At 34.8% G+C, this 24,877-nt stretch overlaps 1 protein-coding gene across 1 annotated transcript; it reads left to right on the forward strand.

Moving 5' to 3' along the window:
• Window positions 1–6,171: 6,171 nt before the first annotated feature.
• On the forward strand, window positions 6,172–20,971 carry LOC121733759. The gene is made up of 3 exons (XM_042124108.1): window positions 6,172–6,314; window positions 12,133–12,515; window positions 20,507–20,971. The coding sequence occupies exons 1-3, from the start codon at window positions 6,296–6,298 to the stop codon at window positions 20,945–20,947; spliced, it is 843 nt and encodes a 280-aa protein (XP_041980042.1). The 5' UTR covers window positions 6,172–6,295; the 3' UTR covers window positions 20,948–20,971.
• Window positions 20,972–24,877: the final 3,906 nt, after the last annotated feature.

Below are 24,877 nucleotides of genomic sequence, written 5' to 3' on the forward strand. Positions count from 1 at the left end.
ATATATCACAAGGCCGTGCGAAAAAAAAAATCCGACAATACAAAACAGTACTTACAGTACAGAGAGTCAGTTACAAAAAGTGTAAGAGAGATCAAATTGTTTACTAACAAGGTCTGATATCCTCATATTTATCGTGAAGTCGACAATCCTCTCGGGGTAAGGTCTTATGAGATTTATGGTCAAGTCCGAAGTATGATTTATATTGTGGCTCGGAACAATGGGAGACAGTGGCCGGTGGTCGGAGGAACGGTAAACTTAAATTAGCTGAAACTATGTAGCCCTAAAATAGTTACCAGAATCCCTAGGGTGTGCGGTACGAAAATTCAAACGCCGGTCAAAATTCCGAAAACGTACGTAAAAATGTACGTAAACAGAAGTGGAAGTTTCAACGCACACCTTTAGAATTAAGGATCTAGGTTGTAAGCAAAGATTTTAAAATTGCGGCTGCAGCACGACGTTTTGGCAGAAAAATCTTCATAGAATGGTAACGCTTCTTTCATGTCACCTCAAAATATGACAAAAAATCCTAAAAACTACGAAGTGTGGTCATCTGATAAGCCGTAATATGGAGATGTTATGAGTAAATCGCTGTCATACAATGGTAAGCGTTCGTTCTACCTATTGTGATGAAGCCATGAGCCAATGACATAATAACCTATCTATTTTATCTAAGTGCCATTAAAAAAATCAAAGTTTATTTTAATTCCAAATAAATTAAACAATAAAAACTTATTGTTCACATTATCGTATTTAATAATCCATGGCCCAGGAATATCGAAAACTATAGTTCCGTCGGCGGTATTCGAACCCGCAACCTCCTGACTTGAGCCACTACGCGCTAAATTACTGAGCCACAAAGGCGTTTATCGCGCAGGATCGTACATTTTTCCGGGATAAAAAGTATCATGTGTCCTTTCCCGGGACTCAAAGTACCTCCATACCAAATTTTAGCAAAATCAGTTCAGTGGTTTGAGCGTGAAGAAGTAACAGACAGATCGACAGACAGACTCTCGCATTTACAATATTAACAATAAAACTAATCAATACTACATACGCATTTGAAGTATAACTATAGCCAAAAAAACTTGATAATATTCGCGTGACTAAGTGAATCCGTGTTGAGATTCGATACCGCTCTTGTAGGCTTTCAGGCGCTTTTCATTGTGACGTGTTCCGCGAAAATTCGGGAAACCCCTGACTCACGGCGGCACAATCGCCGGAAAAGTTTTTATCACATACGCGCGACCACTAACCCGGATCTGATCTTCTACTTACATCCAGAGTAAGGTTGCTAACGCCTCCGTGGTCTAGTGGTGCAGAGCGCGGCTCTGGACTCAGAGGTCGTGGGTTCGATTCCCGCGTTGGAAACATGTTATTTCCAAGTTTGGTTAGGACAATGCAGGCTGATCACCTGATTGTCTGACAAGTAAGATGATCCATGCGTCGGATGGGCATATAAAAAGTCGGTCCTGCGCCTGATCTCTCGCCAGTCGTGTCGGTCTTCCGTCCCACTGGGTTATGAGAGTAAAGGAATAGAGAGCGCTCTTGTGTACTGCGCACACACTTGGGCACTATAAACTTACTCCTGCGTAGCCGGCCTGGTTTCAATGAAACCGGCCACCGTCACCGAAACCAGTGTGGGAGCTATTAAGGTTGCTAAAAGTAGATGTTCATCATCATCTCACGCTGGACATTTTCAAACCACTATCATCAATGTGTTAAGGTATTGTGACGTTCTTGAGATAAAAAAAATTTGACCATACGTAAAACTTCTTAGGACTGATTTTTTAACTGAGTATCTATTTATAAATCTGTGGTTTTTTATACCTCACTGACAATTAAATTTGCTCCTAAAAGTTATATACTTCACAAAAAAAATATTTCCATTAGTAAAAAAATATTTGTCTACGGTAGAGAAGTCACGGAATCTCTAGGGCGCGGCAAAAACAGAAATATTCCGACCACACATGGACCATTTCAAGGCATTTATGTCCTGCAATTACTACTTTCTACTGACAATTCGCTAAAAGACAATGCCGCAAAAAACGATACGAGAACATCACAATGCGCACCGGAAAAGCCGCATTTTAGCTAATTACAAACTCATCTGACAGAAAAACTAATTGACGAAAGCCGTGTCATCATGTCAGATGGAATGGACTGAGACGGAACAAAAAATGCATTCCATCATTAATAATCGATTTGCCGTTTTCAATTGCTTTTCTATATTATTTCTCTTCTTGTTTTTCCTTTAATCTCCGTTTGAATGGGGTTTGATGCTCGTATAATAAATTTCCTCGTCGTAAACGTGATATATTTCTTTGATGCTGCATTGATGAGTCGATTGAGTGTCCCTCAAGGGTCTCTCCTAGGACCACTTTTATGCAATGTGTATAATGATAACACATTTAATATAAAAAACATTTACATCACACGACAATAAACTTCTTACTCTCGAAGCAATCAGACATAACATGCAAACCGTTAACACATTAAGCGTCTTCTTTCACTAATCTATATTGTTTATAACAAAGACCACAAAGCGTCACTTACAGGAAGTATTATTAATCATAAACATAATCTATTGACACTACCGATTCCAGTACAATGGTGTCGTCTCGTTAGTCGCGGGACAAAAAACGTGTCAATATAAATACTGTTCATTCAAAAGTTCCATAAACCACATTCTAGTGTAACACCTCTGTGTAAAGTTCGGAGCCGGTAAGTCAAGGGACCGTCCATGTATTACGGGAGACGATTTGACATTTAATTCTTTTCTCACGCTCTCGCCCCCTTCAATGTACTGTATAGTGTATTTTGATCATGTCCTCACTCATCACACCCCTGAATTTTTATTGTGTGACGTAACTCATGAATGACCCCTCGTAGGGCGGTCCTCCGGCGTATGACGGGCTCGTTACCGGCTCACGGAGGTGATCTGATCGGTTATCTGTGTCGGACGAGTGTCTCCCATACTTTATTTTTATTTAAAGTTTGCCTTCACATTTAGTCTGGGTTCTTTTTCGCGTCGTGTTTGCTGTTTGCTCACGAAGTCACAAAAAGAAAACTGCCTCGCCCCGGCTTATTTCTTTTAATAATTTGAAGGTGCACAGTGTTTTATTTCGAAGCGTCAATGACACTACGGTTATTTAAAAAAGGCAGGCACATTCCACGACATAAAAGCAAATGTTAAAAGTCACATGCTTTGAAATTTCTAATAGTCTGAATCGTTAATTAATGATTTGGAATTAATTATAAAAATCGCGACCGCAATGTCAATAAACGGAGAAGGATATCATAAAATTCAATTAAATATATAAGAATTTGCATAAACTATATTAGAAGGAAATAGTCCATTTCGATAAGGTACAACACGTGGTCAACTAAAGGTCAATTCATATTGCAAGGAAACAAGACGATGCGATGAATTTTAAATTGGCTATTTAAAACTTAATTTTATTTACCACACAAAAAGATACTCATTGAATTGACAGATTTGCATATCGAGGTGTTGAGCGATTTATTCCAATTTTTAATAATTTTAAAAAGCATCACATTGACTAACTTCCGCACGCAGAGTGGAATATTAATTACTTGAATGTAATTAATTCAAAATTTTGACCTAAGCCCCATACATTATCTGTCAAACTCTTCATTAAATTGAAGGTTAAACATAATTAAATGTCTCTGAGTACGGCGGCACAGTATAGCAATATTAGTGGGATATGTCATATTGCTATACTGTGACGGCGGTTAGAGCCTGTCAATTTTGGTCTACTTTATCGTGTTTCGCAGTAAATAAAGATTATTTTATTACCTCATTAAAAATATTCATCGCAATGTGAACTGGCCCTAACGCGATAAAACTTTAGGGTACAGTCATCGGTGATTCACTCGCACTAATCGAATCACTTACACAAGATGTAGAAAGCGAAATGTGAAGTATTAGACGTAACTATATGTGTTTATTAATTATCGCTATGCCGGTGAAATAATGTCCCAAACAGATCATGTACCTGGAACTTCTTTATGCTTAGCATGGTCAGAGTAGACAGAATGATAGAGTATGCCGACTTAGAACTGATGTTGAAATTTTTAAATTTGACGTATTATGACGAAAGTCGTCGCTAGGGTTGTTAACTTGTTACCTACGAATTTAAAACTATGACATATTCGATGGACGTGTTCCTCTATGGTCGTATTGTTGTTTGTGTTTTGGCACATGTGATTAAAATTGTCAGAATCCAATTTTGAAATCTTTATTTTAAATATTTAAAAATAAATTATATCAGCCAGAGCGAGGCACATTCCGTTCATAATCCTAGTGAAACCCGACGAATTTGACAGATATTGAAACCTGTCCGTCTCTTTGCAGTCGAACTACTGGTCGTTATGTCTATTGTGGCATAGTCACCACAGACAGTACTTCAAACGAAAGTATTTTTCATCCTGGGGGTCAAGAAGCCCATATAGTCACAAGAAGTCCAAATTAAACTATTTCAGTTAAAAATAATATTACTTATATATCATAAAAATTAAAGATGGGTGGGGGTGGGGGGTTGCGGGATATTCTTTTCATACAAAGCGTCACGTTATACAAAAGGTTGAAAGCAGTAGAATAGACAGTGTGACAAACAGATTAAGAAAATATCTTATAAGTCCCCAGAATCTATCAATGTTTCTATTGCGGCCATGCTAATCCTGAATTCGCGTATAGTTTTCTTCTCAGCCCTATATTTTTTCTTCTGCACTTCTTTGTAAAAATATAAATATAGTGCATTACACATCCAATTATATAATTGCATAACCTATATTCAAGGTAATTCATATTTTCATGTCAAGGAAAATTATGCGATAGTGGGAAAACACAGATTCTATTAAACTTTTCCAAATAGGTCCTTACTGGCCTTAGTGTTACCCAAGAATAAGAAGGTGACCATGATGTTTGAATCATGAACCAGATACTAGATGATGCCCGCAACTTACGTTCATCACGCGGGAACCGTGAATTTTTCTGGAGCGAAAAGTATCCTATGTCTATTCTCGGGACCAAAGTATCTTCATACTAATTTTCAAGAAAATCGGTTTAGCGGCTTGGGCGTGAAGAGGTAACAGACAGATAGACAGACACATTTATAATATTAGTATGGATATAGTTCGAAAGTATCATAGAGTCATCATGACTTAGATCTTTATCAAGAGAACGCCTTCTTTCCTATCAATCCTCATTCTGCATAAATCCGTCTTATCAAAATATAATATATACTTCCGAATACCTAGATAAGTGATAAGCATAGAATAATTAGGTCAGTTGATAATAAATATTGTCATTTTTATTGCAAATTAATTATGAAAAGTTTTACACAATATTATGCCAGAAAAAAATACATTCAGAAAAAAAGTTCAGAAAATTTACGTGTTAATCGAAAAAATAAACAACATTAATGATACATTTAATGTATTTTACAACATATTACATTATTAACATCGCGTATAATTAACATAACATAAATTTTTAATTTCTTGTGTTTGATACGGCTATTAAATTAATTCTATGTGTTTATGGAAAAAAGGACAAGTGCAAATGAAATTTACGATTTTCCAATTTCAAACTATCAACGGAGAGGTAAATTTTTAAAAAATTCCCTTGATAGGTATCTAGTATTGATATTATGGCAATCGAAGAGAAGAAACAAGAAAAGCATATTCCCGTATAGGAATTGTTATTAACTTATCACAAAAATTGCCCATCAGACATCATTAAATTATTATAAATACGAAAGTGTATGTCGATCCGTCTGTTACCTTTTCAAACGGCTGAACCGATTGGAATGAAAATAGTATAAAAATACTTTGAGTCCAGTTAAAGTAAAGAAAGGAAACAAGAAAGAAAAAGGACAAAACTGCCCACCATTCTTCACTATATTGTAAATGCGAAAATCTGTCATCCGTCTCTCTGGTACCTCTTTGCCCCTCTGAACTGACATGATTGTTTGTTATAACGATACTCAGAGTCCAGTAAAAAAAACAAGGAAAGGAATGAAAGAAGAGAGAATGAAGAAAAGGGACATTTTTATCCCGGAAAATCTACGTTTGCCACAACTTTGCGCGAGCATACAGACCATACAGCACATAAATGTGAAGGGTTAGGGTTTTCGCCGGCTATTTCATGTACGGAGGCGCATTTCGGCGCTCATTCATCGCTAGACGGCCCCGCGCGCCGGTACCCTCGCGAGTGACTTTCAGTTTGTGAACCGAATATGGACTTGCTCACGAACACATCAATGCCCTGTTCATGGATGTCTTTTTAACCGGTGTGTGATTTTTTTAATTTTCCGAGTTTAAGTGTTTTTTTTTTCACCGAGTTTTTGTGTACGGTGTTGTGAAGTGTTGTAGGTAAAAGCCGTAATTGGGTCAACGACTGATTTTATTATCTCATTTTCATTTTGCGCGTGCGACTTTTCGTGTGAAATCTAGTGGGTTTTTTTTTCGTTTTTATTCCAAAATAATGGCTTCATCAAAGAACATTTAAATACTTTAGCTCGGAATCTGTTTTGGTCCTCTTAATTTATTTAAATTTTAATTATCCCAGATAGAAGATTGCAATAAACCATAAAAAAGATAAAATTAGTTTAAGCATAAAATGTTTTTAATTAATTGAACAGACGAATAAAATTAATTACGTTCGTCGGATAAATGTCACTATTATTTACAAAAAGTTGATTTTTAAAACAAATTCTTTTGGATCTATTTATTTTTGAAGCCAAGAACTTCGTTTGATTTATTATTTAATAAGTACTTGGACCTTTATCGTTATTGTAAGCAAATAAAAGTTCTGTTTTCCATAAGTCCTCGTTAAAGTTACAAAACTATTTACTTCTACGCGCAACGCGTATGTGCAAAACTTTGAGTTAAAATAATAGTTTCTTTTATTAATATTAAAATATTATGAAAAAAGCAATATATAGGACAAGCACAGGTATAAGGAAAGTTATTTTACTTAGAGAATATATAAATTAAAGCTTGAAAGTTATTACGAGCTTTTCACAACCCTAACACTTGCATACTTAACGAGTGCACCCCTGAAAGACTTGCGTACTTAACGAAAGCACCCTGTAATTAATACGCGTTTCGATTCTCGAAAGCAATGATGTTCGTTTTTTGAACAATGCAAATTGGGAGTACTGTCCAATTTTCTTTTACCTCTAACTGCGCCTTTATTGTAAGGACATAAGGGTTACTTTTATACTAGCAGGTTGAGGCTATATCGCTGAGTGTACGGTTCGTGTGGGAATGTTAAAGCAGTGCGGCGACTCAAAGTAGTTCGCTGAAGTGACATCCGATATAGGATGCTGCCAAATATGTTACTCACCAAATACGACATAATTATAAGCATACCTGTGACCGATATACCGACATGTAAGTTGGCATTCTAATTGTTGGGTTTTGCGCCAGTTAAAGTTAATTATCGATTAGTTGTCTTCGTCCTTATTAGTATAATATTTATATATTTTAAAAAATATCCACAGTGGAACATAGAACCTCCTCCTTTTTGGAAGTCGATTAAAAATAAGCTTAATATTTATTAGAAACCGTAAAATTCCATGAAGATGTAAGTTAATTCTTGGCATTCAACCTATGAGTTCCACCAACCTAAGTTTCGTCTTTTTAACCCTTCACTATGTTTTCGATATGCCGTGAAGATGTAAGGTAATTCTTGGGAGTTTAACGTTTATTTTATTTGTCAATTTGAACCTCAGTAAAAGTTACCGTGTATTAAAATATAAGTATATTTTATCTCTCTAGCATTGAAAAGAAGCATAATATTTTGTCGAACTAATAACGTAGCAAACGACTTACAAGTGAGTCATTTTCCACTAGCGTTCGTGGATTTTTCTAATTATGTACTGAAAAATCGAATTTCCGTTCGCGTCAATCTAACGGGGAAACCCCAACGTGGTAAGCATTGTTTGATCTAAAATCACAATGCTACAGATAACCACAGAGCAGAGTAATTGCGAAGTCACTGTGTCAGTATGACAGGTGTTAGCGAACTATTATATCGCGTTGTTCTCAGCTAGACACGCTCATTACGCATTCAATTGTCAACGACACGGATTGACCTAATGATTCACTGAGCTCTAAACCTTCGTTTATCCTCGTTTGACGTAACCGCGGTTTATTAGTAACGAAGGCTCAGTGGAAACAGTTAATTAGTTGTAATGTTTTTAAACCTTATCACATATTATCCATACGTCCATACTAATATTATAAATGCGAAAGTGTGTCTGTCTGTCTGTCTGTCTATCCTTCTGCCTGTCTGTCTGTCTGTCTGTTACCTCTTCACGCTCAAACAGCTGTACCATTTTTGCTGAAATTTGATAAAGAGATACTTTGAGTCCCGGGAAAGGACATAGGATACTTTTTATCCCGGAAAAATTACAGTTCCCACGCGATAAACAAATTTTGGCACAACGGAGTTGCGGGCATTATCTAGTGCTGTCATAATTGAAGACGTAAGTGGAAGAACCGGGTCACTAACATTTTATAACATAAGAGCAATTAATCATTTTTTCCCATAAAATGTGAACCCTGTAACTTAACTACTTTATCAACAGGTTTAATATTATGTCTAATTATACATAGAGTCCACATATCTTGATTTCAAATAATTTTTCCGGTCCTAAAGTGTCCATTTATGCAAGAAAACGTCAGTTTTCAAATTGTTACTCACCCGCTTCACTCATTTCTTCTTTACCCGACGACGGCAAAGCTAAAATGGGTTATGATTTTGGTTCGTTAGCCACTACGGTAGTGGCTACCTACTACTAGTACTAGTCCGATTTTAACGAAGGTGTTAATAGATTAGTAATGACTAATGATGCCGCAGACTACAAAAGCTATAATTTTTTTATAGTCGAATTGTGGTTATTTTTTACACTATTTACTTGTTTCAGGGTATTTTTTTCGATAACCTTACGTATAACTAATTTTTAAAGGTTCTTGATTATTGCTTACAAGCAATAACCAATAATAAATGCTTCTATGATTCATATAGGAAAGAAAACTTTGGACTTTAGACGTTACATTAAACAACAGTCTTACCACAAAATGGTACCAAATCAAAACTCGTTTGTAATTAGTGTCCGAATCTAGATCCTTCATAAGTTTAGCGACCTATGGACGGACATTTTATTTTCCTGCATAGAAGTAGAATTATGATTATGACAAATTAAGATTATATTGCACACGTTTCTCGGTGATAAAACTATCCTTTCCCGGGACCTCGGGTTATCACGTCTTTGCCCGGTAAAGTCTATCAGTGTGCATACACACATACAGACACAATACATCTAGTATGATTATTAGCTGAACAAGTTAACCTACACAAAAAGTTTCTAACTTATAAACGCTTAGGAGATTTTAGCTTCGTTATAATATCGTTGAAAGTATTGCAATACTAATTTATATTGTTTAAAAATATAATATATACTTAAAACTAGCTGTCCCGGCAAACGTTTCTTTGCCATATAAAGTATTTCGACCATATTATTTTATTGAAGTGACTAAACAATTATGTCACCATGGCAACGTCCATCGCTATCCCGTCGCACAAACAATGGTCGCCGTCAGTCTCGAGTTGTAATAATTTACTATTATATGTTCAACAAATGTACTTATCAATATAATAAGTACCCAGTAGCCGATTCTCAGACCCATTGAATATGCATATAAAATTTGGTTAAAATCAGTAAAGCCGTTTCGGAGGAGTACGCGGCCTAACATTGTGACACGAGAATTTTATATATAAGATATTAGTAATGCAATACTAGATAATAATAATAATAATATCTATGGACGCTTCACAGCACGTCAGTCTGGCCCCGTGGTAAGTACCTGAAGGACTTGTGTTACGGGTACCAGACAACGGAAATATTATATTTAATACTTTTATACTATACATATATTTAAGATTTTTATATGATACACATATTTAATACACATCCATGACCCAGGAACTTTGAAAACTTTTTGTTCCGTTGGCGGGATTCGAACCTGCGTCCCCCGGCTTGAACTACCAATGCGCTCACCACTGAGCCACAGAGGTCGTCAATACATGTATACAGGGTGTAACAAAAATAAGTGATAATACTTTAGGGTGTGTACGTGTTCCGTGTAAAGTATTATCACTTATTTTTGTTACACCCTGTATAGATACATGTATTGCAATACTAATTTATATATTTTTTAAATTTCAACGACAACTGGATACTAAAACATCCAAATAACAATTAGCGAAGTCATTTTGTGCATACAATTGCCTGATAACTCGTGATAATTTTTAATAAGCCGCAGCTGGATATATAAAAGTTTTGTTTACGCGGCGCAACCGTTAACTTTCTACGTTTTAGCACTTACAGACAAAGCGAGTAAAATCGACGGCTCTCTTAAAAGTTGTCATACAAATTGACAAACATAAAATATGTTTATAGCGCCGCAAACGGCTCAGCCTTCGCCAACAAACGAACATTAAAGGTATGCGACGACAAAGGGTTTTCGAACTTTTTGTCCGTTTTAAACTTTTAACCGACGATAAGGCGAATAATTTCGGCAGTGTATGTTTCGTAGCGCCTAAGCTGCTGATCTGATTTTTTGATCTTTCAAGCATCCACAACCTCAAAAACAATAAGCCAGTAGGCAAAAGTTAACCCTCATAATCATCTCTTGTATCTAAACTACTAGACATGATACATCTAGTAAACGTAAAACATGAAATTTTAAAATCGTCACGGGTAAGGGGAAGACAAAGTGTAAAGTAAAAGATAAGTACATTTTCTCGGGGTAAATTTGTCCATAATATCGATTCCTGATGTAAGTGACAGACAGACACACCTCCTATAATATTATGGAAATAGATCTATTTGAGACTTATTACAAAACACTAAAAACCTGATTTTACTTTCTATTTCAAATATAAAGCATCGCCAATTAATTACAATATTCATACAGAACACAGATTTAATAGCACAGATAATATGCAAAAAATGTAAATCACTGATTTAATTTCAATTTAAATAAATTAATAAGAGACATTATATGTCATTTATAAGTTATAACATATAATAAATAATAATTAAATATAACAAACTCGCGACAAGCCGGTTTGTACATCAGTCGATGACATGCATTTTATTAGGTATCATGTCGTTATTATTTTCCTTAATAAAGTATGAATTGGTACGAGAAAAGAATGGTCCGTCCGTGTCGCTTTTTACTCGACTTGGCGGGGGCACTACCGTGCCCCTAGATATCATACAAAAGTTTAGTAGGTATTTCATTCTGAGGAATTTCTTCGGAAACATGGTGACAGTTGAAGTTACATAACGAAGGTTTGAAGGTTTTTTTCGGATATCGTTGTTTTTCGTGTATCGTAATTTTCGTAGAAAATTGATAATTGCCTTTATAGGCACTTTTAAAGAATTGTTTTGTTTTGTAAAATATTGTGAACTGATATGCGAAGCACAGAGTTTATTACCTATTAACACCTTTTTCTTGAATAAGGGATGCTTACCTAAACTACTGGTGTGTAGATTCAGAAAAATGTTGCACAAAATAAGTTATTGTAATATCATGCATTATGGTAAATTAATTGAGCCGCAATCAATACTAGTCTATCAATAATCAATTTTAACAATTTTTATTTTAAATTTTCTAAATCAAGGTACCTACAGAAAAAATTAGAAAAATATAAAACACCCCGTACGTTGTTACCTCTAGTTCGCTCTTTATGTATTGATATTTGATATTAGACATTTGCAATACATTAAAATTTACATAATATAATAGACATAGTAAATTTCCCGAAGTGAGGCTTATTTGAATACATTAATCAATTAAAATAAAATAATATTATATTAAGTCCACAAAAGCTCTATTTGTCGATTATTTGATATAATTATTTAAATAAGGCTTTGAGATAACAAGACAATTTGCATATTTATTATACACGTGCATAAAATAATTTGTATCAACCCTAATACTTGAAAGACATTTTATTGATTATTCACATTGATTGGTTTGCGCCAGTGTTACATTCTGAGCTGCGGTTGTTGACGATTTTTTTTGTTGCAGGTTTTCCCAAAAGGCTTTTGGTAGCTGTATCCGTAGTTATAATAATCGCCATGTGTCTCGACCCCGCGGAGGCTAGATCCATCGAACACAAGCGGAGACACCAAAGAAGATACCCAGAGATGGCGCAACTTACCAAAGAAAACATAACGTTACGACGAAACCCCAGCGTCGACCATTTTAAAAATGCGACAAGGAAGATCAAACACAAACTGAGGAATACGAAGAGGTTTTTCGACCAGGACAAGAAGGTGCTAGTGAGGAACGAGACGAGGGACTACCGGGAGGGCATGCCGGCGTGGCTGCCAGCTGTCAACTTTGTAGACATCCACTTTCACGATTACAAGATACCTCGGAAGACGGGGAAATCGGTTACGGAAAGAAAGGTAAATACTTACTTTTTTACCTGTAGTTAGGTAGCACAGACAATTAGACTATTAGGTATGTATATTTTAATCTATCGTGTGACACGTAGGTACTAGTCTATATCTAACATATTATAATACAGATATAGATACCTAAAAGCCTCATTGACTGTGTCACTTTTGTTATGAAATTATAGATAGCAAACGCGTTAAAACTTTCCAAGTTCCGTTTTACTCAAAACATTATAATAATAGTATGTCAACACTCAACAGCAAACTAATCACTAATACACAATCATAATCCTAATTAAAATAAACGAGATTTAGATTTAAAGTATTGAAAACTGACAGAACAATTACCGTGCGTGGAGGGTGTGGTGGACCGCCCCATCATTTCGCCGGCCAGTGCTCTTCATATTTTCGACTGATTAAAGACTGCAGGCTTTGTTGTTAGGGTTGCCAGCACACAAACCCTATATAGTCTAAATCACGTGTAATATAATAACCCCTCTAGTTTTTTGAAACTTGACAGAAACAAAAAAATGACGTGACATTTCAATAGAGCTGTTATTGACGAAGAACTTATTGACGAAGAGAAAGACATATTAAAATATAAATAAAACATGTTTATTTCAGGCTTCATCAACCCATAAAAATATTAGTAAATGTGTTAAGGTGCCCATACACGGGACAATTTGTCGTTTCGTCAAGAAAATCCTGCAATCGATCTTTTGAACGTAAAATCGTTTGCGATATTGCTACACACGTACAATTTGTCGTTCGATTTTAACATCGAGGAGATAAATCGTTACGATAATTGTCCCGTGTATGGCCACCTTTAGTAACAATTCATGGCTTAATATTAAGTAATGCCGTGTCATCTTGACTGAAATATTATTAAAACACAAAGGTGCGTCTGCCTGCCTCTTCCCGTATTGACCGCTGCACTGATTTAGAAAAAAATAGATTTGAGTCTGGGGAAACGAAGTAACGTTGTATTGCAAGAAATGTACGGCTATGTACAATTTTCAATTATGTAACATCAACCCAAGCAATATCTTTGAACTCGATGAATGCGTTTTTGCATTATTAAAGTTGACTTAAGCCAGGGCTACCACACTTTTATTATTATGTTGGCAGCCCTGAGTCGCCACACCTCGGCTAAATGAGGTTTCATCGGGCCAAATTACACGTAGTCTTTTTACCCGCTCATTCACTTACATTGCACTTAGGAGCTATAACGACAAGTGCACCTCAGTCGCTGGCAGAATTACAATCATAACATCGAGTGTATTCATTCTGAAAACTTTCTAATAATAATATATTCACCCTGTATTATATTATATTATGTTAAACTAGTTTTTAACTGTCACTCCGCAGAATACAGTATTAGAAATGGTCTAATATCTGCACCTGTTTTCTGGCAAAAACTCTTTGAGGTGCCGCAACGCGCCTTTCGCGAGCTATTCTGGTATTTCAGTCTTCTCTCTAAATCAAAGTTTCACAATACAAAATTTCATCAAAATCGGCGCAGCGGCTTGATCATGAAGAAGTAACAGAGATTTGTACTCTGTAGTGTAATAAAACCTAATATTTTATACTTACAGCACAACCACACCTTTTATATTAATAACTAGCTGTCCCGGTGAACTTCGTGTCACTTAAAAACCTTCCCTGGACTTCTACGAATATTTTAAGACTAAAATTAGCCCAATCCGTTCAGCCGTTCTCGAGTTTTGCGCTTAGCAACACATTCAGCGATTCATTTTTATATTACAGATTTTATATTATAGATTATTTATTATTATGTAGATAAGTACATTATTGGTTTTATTTTGCTAAATATTTTTGGAGAGATATCTTACACGAGTCATAGTTTTCATATCCTGGACATTAACTTAATTTGATTATAGATTTGAAACCGGAAACAAACTTTATCTTTTCTATTCTTTGACGATTTTCTAACAATATCCGCTAGTAGAAGATAACAATTAGCTACTTCTGATAATGATATTAGGTATTATTACCTGATAAGAAAAAGATCAGTTAAGATTGATATCGTATTGAAATGCCAATAACTTTAATCACATATTAATTATAAGTATATCATAACATGTTTTACAATTTACATAATATTAAGTATATAAAAACTTAGCTACATATTAAATTACTAAAATTGAATAATTATCATATTGCAGAAAATGAAAGTTACAAGTACAAGAATATTTTTGCACTAACCAAAAACCAAAACTAATTATGCCACTATCCTTTAAAATGACAAACAAAAATGACAGACAGACAAACAATTCAGTGACAGCTTTTTGTAGTAGGTTTACAATAATCTCTAAAAAAATTATCAGGTATCAAAAGTGTTACGTAGTATACAATAATTACATTCTCTTTGATCAAAAGCGGCTCTGCCAATATGAATCGGCAGTTACGAAAATTTGTATGAAGCACAAAAATCGGTTACCATGGAAACGAGACCGGGTTAAATATTTCACAGAAATTTGCATACACGCTGCGCACGCGATTCTAAGTGGTCTTTGTAAGAGGAAACAAAACAATAATAACAATTTCGCTTTAATAGTGATAATTTATCCATAACACCATACTAATAAACTAATAAATGCGAAAGTGTGGTTGTATCTTCATCACGATAAGCGATTTTGATTAAATTTAGTAGGTGCGCCTACCTATAACTTTAAATCCTAGCATAGTTTTCAAAACTCGAAAAAAATACGGCTTCTACATGATCTGATTTCAGAGTAACGAAGCTTAGCTAACTTTGGCTAAAGTTTTAGCGATAGTTATCTGACAAATTAGCCTAAAGGGTATTTTATAATAATGTATTATTATGATAATGTTGTTTAAACATAACATTATGAATGTTAATATTTTATAACGTACAAACATAGGTGATACAGTTTAACGAAATCGATCTTCAATAACGGCCCTTTTAATATTATTTGTCCAGCGCACACTTCAGCCATTACGTATGCATGCCGAGCGACCTCACCACTAATTAATGTACAAGCTTCGGGACACAATGCAAATGTCATACAGTACACTCACTGAGGTTTAAAATTCTTGTCTTCTCTTCAAAATTAATCAAGACAGTTTATACGCGTGCAAGGATTATTTTACTATAAAAAGCTATCTGAAATCTTTCAAATGAGGGTTATGAAACTACATTTGACTCGAAAGACCCTTTTGCTACACAGATCGGTCTGGTGGCTAGTGCCAGGTACATTAGAGTCGGAAAATTATTATAGACAGTTTTTGAAAACGCGATTCCACCAAGTGGCGATTTGCAGTCGGCAGCCCCGTAGCCGGTAGCAGCAAATAAAATATCGAAAACGAAAACTTTCTTTGCGTACGTCTGATTTTGGCAGTTTGGACAAAGATGGAATACTGTATACGTTTATGCTGTGACGTGTCCGATGTCTTCGCGCACTCGCGACAAAACTCTGTCAATGAATATTAAATATTTCGTGTGTGTTTCGACTGTTCGATGCATGCCCACTTAACGAATTCAAATATTTGACTTTAGGCAAAGGAAAGCGTTAGAATTCAAGTGATCTTCGGTTCTCAGTTGACTTACGAACAATTTAAAAATTAAATACCGCTCAAATGAGACGTTAAACCTGAGTGTACTCGAGAGTGGGCGCTCAAAATATTTGCTCTCGCAGTATCTTTTCTTCGCAAACAGATATTGTGACGAAGGTACGTGCAATACTTTGAGAAATTCATATTATATTGTTTATGTTTTACGGAGAAAACACTTAAAAAGATGAGTTTGGTTGTTCGTCAGACAAGATCTCATTAAATTTCCATTTCCAAGGATTTTGACAGGAATTTATCTTACAGCGTTTTTAATGTTTAAAAATTTAATAATATCATATATTTTTTTATAATAATGTACTTATTGTTTATCTGGGAGCACGGCGTTGCCCCAGCCAAGCATTTTAGCAAAGGTAACCTCATTAAGTAATTAAAAGTTAGTAGTAAGTTTGCATAAAACCACATTCATCTCTATGACCATTCAATCAATTGAATAATATCAAAATGAATAATTCGGTAACTATATTATTGCGACACAGGTTTTCAGTGCTAAATTCCTATAAGCTTATAATAACTTAGTTACATATAAGTAATTCTGAAAAAAAACCATTACAGTCTGTTTTATTAACCTATTTATTTAGACACAGATATAAATCGCTTGCATGCAAGACATTGCATGTATCAACCTAAAATTCGTAGGTACTTTTGGGGAAGAAGTTGATATGGATTTTTTTCACAAATATTTCTTGTGCATAAATGCAACATACTAAATTATAATTTAAAATAAAAGCTAGATTTTTGTGCAATACAATATTCTTGCGGGCGTGTGCAAAAAAAATAACATTCCTTTGCGAGCTTTCACGCTGCCACGGACGATTAACAAAACAACATGAAAACCTTAAAAACACATTATTTGTACAAGTGAGACGAATGCCAAGTTACGAGGCGTTGTCTCAACACGTCTTGTATTGTGGCGTTGCCGCCATCTTGGACGCTTTTATTATGGCGTAAGTCTTTGGCGTCGCCCCTACAATGGACGTGGACGTATCGGCGCCGTAAAAGGTTTTACGATCATTTTAGGGCCGATTGTTTAACAATAATCGGTTTTCCCGACTGAAAATTTCAGCTGAAAAAGCGACATCTAGCGGGGATAAACCAAATTTAAAAATAATTATAAATAATTTAAAAGTTTTTCGCAAACAGTTTAAAAAAATTTTTTCAATATTTTCTAATTTTTTAAATTAGCCTTAGATCGAAGAAAAATAATAATGCTAGCAAAACTTATTGAATTTATGAATTTGTTTCGATCTTAAAACGAAAAGGATTTTATAATACGATATAATATCGGGGTGAAGGACTACTCGTATTCAAAGAAGCGTCTAAGGTATCTCTTATAATTCTTGGCAGGTTACTACTAAATAAGTTATTAAATATAATAGCCTGCCCTTAAATTACTGCTTTACGCTAGTCGTTTATCACAAATGCCTGTTATACTGTATTGAATTTAATTATGAGGATCCATGATGTAGCAGGGGAAACAACTCTATATTTATATTTTTTTAATAATTTAAAAGTCGTATAAGTAGATGGGTTTTGCATTGCAATTTTTTCACCGGATTTTGATTTTTTTGTGTCAATTAGATGACGAATTTCATGGAGACAAAGTTTCCGTCCCGGGATAGGACAAATAATAATTTAACCGTAGAAAAATGTACGGCTTGACAAAGCAATTGCCGTGCATCATCTTGTAGTAGAATATTTGCACATTATTCCCAGTATACAGTATACAGATTATTGAGCCAAGTTCATAGCATTACGAATCTATGGGATGACTCACTGTCCTATGGGATAGTTGCCGTTATTTCCGTTCCGAGAAACTGAATGGGTCTATTTCATTCATAATTTTCCTGAAACGTTAGTCACTTTCAATTGCCTGATGAGTCTGGCAGACATTGTATTAGTGATTCACATTAACGTAATGATCACGTTTGTAACGTTAAACGTGATATTTTGATGAATAAAATCAGTCATCGTTTTAATAGCATTCATTTTTATGCTTTATTTTAATTAGTGATGTTAAATAATAATGTAACCTTAGTAGTGCAGTTGAGTCAAACAATATTCTACTTTTGTTTAAATCGCTAGTAGGGAATCGTATTAGGGACAAAAAGTACCCATAAGTACAATGTATTTACTATTAAAAATAGTTTTAGCACAACCCTACGAAAACGTAAAAACAAAAAAAAAAACAAAAAGGATCTATGCGTTTGCGCGTAGCCTAAATCCTCGGCCGTCTAGCCGACGCAAAATCTAGACACTAGACACATACAAAAGACAATCATGCGGTGACTTGTCGAGGCGAACCGGATCGTAGCGACCTAGGGCTGCCTAGTGCCTACACACAAGAAACATTGACAAATTTTATCAATATTTTGAGAAGTATTGCATGAATTAAGAACAGCTTTTTCAGAAATGTGAATGGGTATTACGAAGTAGGACCGGAAGTTATTGAATATTACGTAATGGATGTTAATAATTACAGTTACAATTATTATTTGTTTGTGGCAACCCTATTAATAAAACGCAATACTCGTATCTTTGTTGCAAGTTTTATGCCTACCGATAATCATAATATTGTCCTAGCACAAATACAAGTCTATTATGTTGTTAGAGTAATACAAACTTATAATAAACTATAATTAAGTTCTATAATCACAATTATTAATTAATTAACGATTGCTATTCTATAATTATTACAAAATATACAAATTAATAGTGCGAATCAAAGAAATCGTGTATTACCTAAAGCAATAAAAGGCTACAAAAAATATACATGCAATAAATAAATTTAATTGGCCTTAAATAAATATAATCAAATAAAAGTTCAATAAATTCCACGTTACATTTTATATTGATAAACCTTTGTGTACGATTCTTCAAATAGTTGATATTTCAACAAAGGCATTTTATAAATAGCCCAATAAAATTGTTTATCTCCATCTGTCATCTTCCACTTCTGTTCGTATAAACAACGTAAAGTATTCGCTTTTAAGGACCCCACATACTTGCGACAGTGACATTCACACATTATACTTATCATCGTAAAACTTTTGCTAATTCTTATATCTTTAAACGAGCAATTCTTGTATATAAATATATAATTGGAATCTCGGAATCGGCTCCAACGATTTTCATGAAATTTAGTATATAGGGGATTTCGGGGGCGATAAATCGATCTAGCTAGGAATCATTTTTAGAAAATGTAATTTTATTCGTGTTTTATCGAATACCGAGCAAAGCTCGGTCAAATAGCTAGTGAATTCTTTATAAAATACAACCATATATAAACAATAGCATTAATAAATTAAGAATAAGATGGCAATAAAGTTGTGTCTATGTCTTATATGCTATAAAAGCCATACAATGACTTATCACTTATCAGTCATCAGAAATCACACATGGATTATTATAATTAGTCCTATTGACTTTGACAAGATATTCTACAAGCTACAACTTACATGACAGATTTTAGCATAAATTCATGGTAATATTAATCAGTCCTTTTTTATGAAATAAGGGGGCAAACGAGCAAACGATGGAAAGCAACTTCCGTCGCCCATGGACACTCGCAGCATCAGAAGAGGTCACGCCGGTTTTCTGTGAGAACGTGATATTCCTCCGGTCGAGCCGGCCCATTCGTGCCGTAGTATGGCTCTCCCACGTATAGATTTATAATATTATTCCTGTCTTATTATATTTTGTTTTAACAAGACCGTCAGAGATGTTGGTGTAAAAGCTGTATTTATTACAAAAGTTATAATAAAACGTAACCTGGTTTCTTGGCTACAGTTACTTGAAAATATTGGCACCGATTTTATAGTGTTACTTAGTCCTTTGAACGAGGCAGGTTGTAAAATCATCAACGACAATTTATAAGTCCCCTCGGAGGCTCAGTTTATATGTGTTGCGAGAATAGCCTCGACACAAATTATTCGACTAGTTAAAGTATTAGGAATATAAATGCAATATCAAACGTAATTTAATCATCTTTATGTAATCCCCGTTGAGGTATAAAGGTTTGAATTATACATAATCGTCTAGGCTCGATAACAATGTCGGAATCTGTTGGTTAAGTAGCCATTAAGTCGAATAAATTTATTATCTACATTTGCCCTTTGAACGTGTTTTAGGTAACTTTCAATTATTATTTGCTTATTAGTTGTTAGTTATTACTTATGTATTTGCAAATGCGCACTACCCACTAGTCAATCATTTACTTAGCAGTAGTTTTAGAAGGTTCCATGTGAAATGAACGAAAAATAAATTAACCTACACGACTGCCAAAATAGTTAATTTTGGAAATAACCGTTCATATTCTTAATAACCTTTTCAGAATAAGATAGTGTGCTTAAGTTTCAAATTCTAACATCAGCTTTCTTTTGTTACAGTTCACGTATCTGATGCCGAAGTTGTACAAGACGTTGAAAGAGTACGAGGTGATCTTCAAGCTGCTCCTCAACATACAGGTGGACGTCGCGGACGACCCCTTCAACACCTACCTGGCCACCAGGAGGAAACTCCTCAAAGACACCCTCGACAAACTCTCCGCAACCATCGACGAGGTACACTTCAACATGGTAGCGGTCAACCTCCCTCCCCCGGTCTTCGACAAGAGCAGGATGAAGCTCGAAGCCCTGCAGAGGAAGGTGGACGCGACGACGTGTCTAAAGTACGACCACATAGCGTTCAGAGGCTACGGGAACCTTCTCAACAACTGGAACAGGGAGTTCCGGTGTCCCCTCAACAAGAAAACCGACAGGAAGTGTAGAGTCTTCCACGAGCTCATGGAGAAAAAGAGAGTCAACAAAAAGAATCAGAATACCAGTTAGATGTGATCGTTTGTTATTTATTGTGTCGTGCCCGAAGTATTGTAATTGTACTTATTTATTGTTAGGCTAAGTTATGCTCTCTATCGCGTGAGACGGAAATATTTTAATGACGATACCTTATGTCGGTTAAGCAATGGGTACTTTCTCTGTGATATTAAGTATTCTGTAGATAATAAATATTAATTTATTGTGTATTTAAGTTCCTTTGCTGTTTCGCATTTGTTCTATCTCGACTATTTAATTGTTTTGCTGTGAATCAACTATACAGTGTGTAACAAAAATAAGTGATAATACTTTAGGGTGTGTACGTGTTCCTTGTAGAGAGTTCACTGTGAAAATAGCAGCGCTGAAAGACGAAATTTTTTTTTCACTTTTGTATGGGCAAGGGCCCAAGCGTCACGATTTTCCCCATACAAAAGTGAAAAAAAAGTTGGTCGTTCAGCGCTGCTACTTTCACAGTGAACTCTCTACAAGGAACACGTACACATCCTAAAGTATTATCACTTATTTTTGTTACACCCTGTAGATTCACGGGTATCGGTACAGACATTTCAATAGACACATTCCATATTTTCTACTTCTATTTTCTCATTACTTTTATTATGCTGGTCATACTTATTTATTATCTCTATTGATGTGACTGTAGTGACTACTCTAGCTACTAGAATAACTAAATGATCTACTTAATATGCCAATTTACTTTTGATTCACAGCAAAATCTATTCAATCAAATTGTTTCCAAGCTTTTACTTTGTGTCTTAATCTCGAATAGTATTATTAGAAGGCTGAGGCCGCGTAAGAAAAGACTTGTACTATTTAAATTACATATACTGTACGTATTTATATAATAATTTAATTTATAAGAAAACATGTGCCGTTAGTTTTTAATGAATCGAACTGATACAAGATATGACCGATGTACATAGCTTTATGTAAAATTATAATTTTCTATTGCAATTCGAATAAACCACGTGACATATTGCAAACAAATAAATGCTAAACATTTTATAATTTTGTTTTTCTTTTTAATGCCTATGATTCTATATGCCTATGGTTATAATTATTTGTTTTTATTTACTATTCTGATTTTGGTAAAAACTAAATTATTTCCAATTTGACACAAAAACTAAATTATTTCCAATTTGACACAATACTTATAGAGGGCGACCGCCTGGGGCGCCGGATAAAAATGGGCGCTGAAGGCAAACAATAGGGCCGCCAAATTTTTTCAGCACCATGGGCGCCGAAGAAATCTCGCCCAGGGCGCTGGTATGCTAAAACCGGCCCTGTAGGCAAAAATAGCCTAACTTTTTACTTATTACGTCTTGTAAATTCACTTTATTAATAATTATATTAATATTATCATTAATTTAACACTTATATGTTAAAACAATAATGATATATGAAAAGGAGGTACATTATAGTGGAAAGATACCAAAGTATGGGCAAAAAAACTTCAAGTGTTGTAAAACAAGCAAGTAAGATGCTGCCTACTGGGGTTTCTTAATGATTTAATATTAGTTTTAATAAACAATACAAATTACATAAAATATTTTTGTGTCGATTAGTTAAAAATGCAGAAATTCCTTCAAACGAGGCTTTAGTATCCCGTAAAATGTCAAAGATGACAGTTACTTCACACCACCACCTCAAAGTCTAATACTTGGGTGGGTTGCGCCAACTTACTTTAACTATACCTAACCGCAACTTTAACTATAACTTTAACTACAATGCAAAATGTCAAATCTTTGGTTAAAGACAAAAATAGGCGCCATATTTAACCATAACCATAGAGCTTGACAAGGCTTTAAGGGCTTTAAAAGGAACTAACGCTGTCATCATACAAAAATGCCATTTTTGAGTTCTCGTTTACCAGCATCAGCCCCTCCAACGTGCATTTAAAGCCTTGTCAGACCAGCAACGTCTTGTGTCAAATTCTGCGGTCAAAGTTTTTTTTTTTAATATATATATTTTTTATTTTATTTATTTAGAAAACTTACAGCTCTATTTAACAGGATAACTTACTATTCTAAAAAACTGCAAGCCAATAATAAGTTTCCACTAACACAATATCTAAAGTACTTATGAAATATACTATAAATAGTAATATAATAAACCTTAAGAAATATACTTAACCACTATTATAATTAAATACTACTTTTCTAAGACAAATCTTCTTAAAACCAGCCACCAATGGCACATGTATCTTTGATAGCTAGTTTTAGAAAACTTATGCTAATTGGAAATAATTAGTGTTAAAATTGAATTATTTTAAGATAATACTTTAAAATAGTAAAGTTAAGGTTAAAGTTAAATTAGCCTAAACTATATCCATAACTTTGACCATAACTTTAACCGCGCCTCTGGTGCAACCCACCCTAAGGGCGTCTGGCAGTGGGAAGCAGCTGCCAAAAATGTCCGGCCTGGGAAGACAAGATTCCTAGTAGGTACTGCAGTTATCCCAAAGAAAATACGATAAAAAATTGAGCTTTACACATTATCAAAATTCGAAGGTTAGATAGACCTTCAGAACTGGATACCTTCTAAAGTAATAGCATATTATACTCTACTAGCTGTTGCCCGCGACTTCGTCCGCGTGGACTTCAGTTTATAGTTGTTCCCGTACATCGATTGAGTCGTTTACGCTCAAATGAGAAAGTATAATATTGTGTGTGACGCGCACATTTTTCCGGGACAAAAAACATTCCTTGTCCCAGATTCAAATTAGTATATCCAATCTCAATGCCAAATTTCATCAAAATAGTTAAAATAGTTTAGGCGATAATCATAAAAGTTTATTGTACGGGAACCGTACATTTTCGGGGACAATTTTTTTTTTATATCTATGGACGCTTCACACCACATCAGTCTGACCCCGTGCTAAGTACCTGAAGGATTTGTGTTACGGGTGCCAGACAACGGAAATATATTTAATACTTTTATACTACTTTAATACTATACATATTATATTTAAGATTTTTATTATAATACTAGATGTCCCGCGCGGCTTCGCCCGCTTAAATTAGAAATTTTACAGAATCCGTAGGTACATTTTCCCATAAAAAATATTTCCCCTGTTTTTCCCACATTTTCCTGAGTTTCTTCTGTCGTATTAGTCTTAGAGTAATAATATAATATAACCTTCTCGATAAATAATGAGTCTTACTCGATAAATGATCTATCTAACACTGAGATAAGTTTTTAAATCGGACATGTAGTTTCTGAGATTGACGCGTTCAAGCAAACATACTCTTCAGGTTTATAATATTAGGTAGATATAGATTTTTTTAAATTATCGCTTGACAAACTCGAGTCTCGATCTAAAAGACTATGAAATGGTATAATATGGTAGTGATGATGATGATGATGATGATGATGATGAAGAATGTAATTTGCATAGTAGCATATGCTTTCTGTTCTTAAAACAACGCCGAAACTCCCAAACTTGTATCTATAAAGAATCAGGAATTCTCTCAGCACCTTCCGAACCACGGTATACCAGGTATATCTCGGTGCAAAATCTTACTTGTTGGTAGCATATGCTTAGAATACTTCTCACGAAACCGAAGTCACCATATGTTTCCCTATAAGTTTTGAGGAGTTCCCTCGATTACTTATGGATCCTTCATCAGATCACCACTTTTCTGAATATAATACCAAATTGGGATGATACCCTATATACCAAAAGAAAAATTTTGAAAATCGGTTAACAAACGGCGGAGTAATCGTTGAAAACGAACATAACACCTCCCCCATTTTGAAAGTCGGTTAAAATTGTAGCCTATGTGTTATTTATTTAATACTAGCTGTTGCCCGCGACTTCGTCCGCGTGGACTTCAGTTTATAGCGCGCGATGTCAACAAAATTGGTGTCAAAAGCTTTTATAAAAAAACCCTGGTACCCATTAAATCAATACAGCTGTGCAGTGTG

This window comes from Aricia agestis, chromosome 14, assembly GCF_905147365.1.
Source record: "Aricia agestis chromosome 14, ilAriAges1.1, whole genome shotgun sequence".
Taxonomy (NCBI): Eukaryota; Metazoa; Arthropoda; class Insecta; order Lepidoptera; family Lycaenidae; genus Aricia; species Aricia agestis.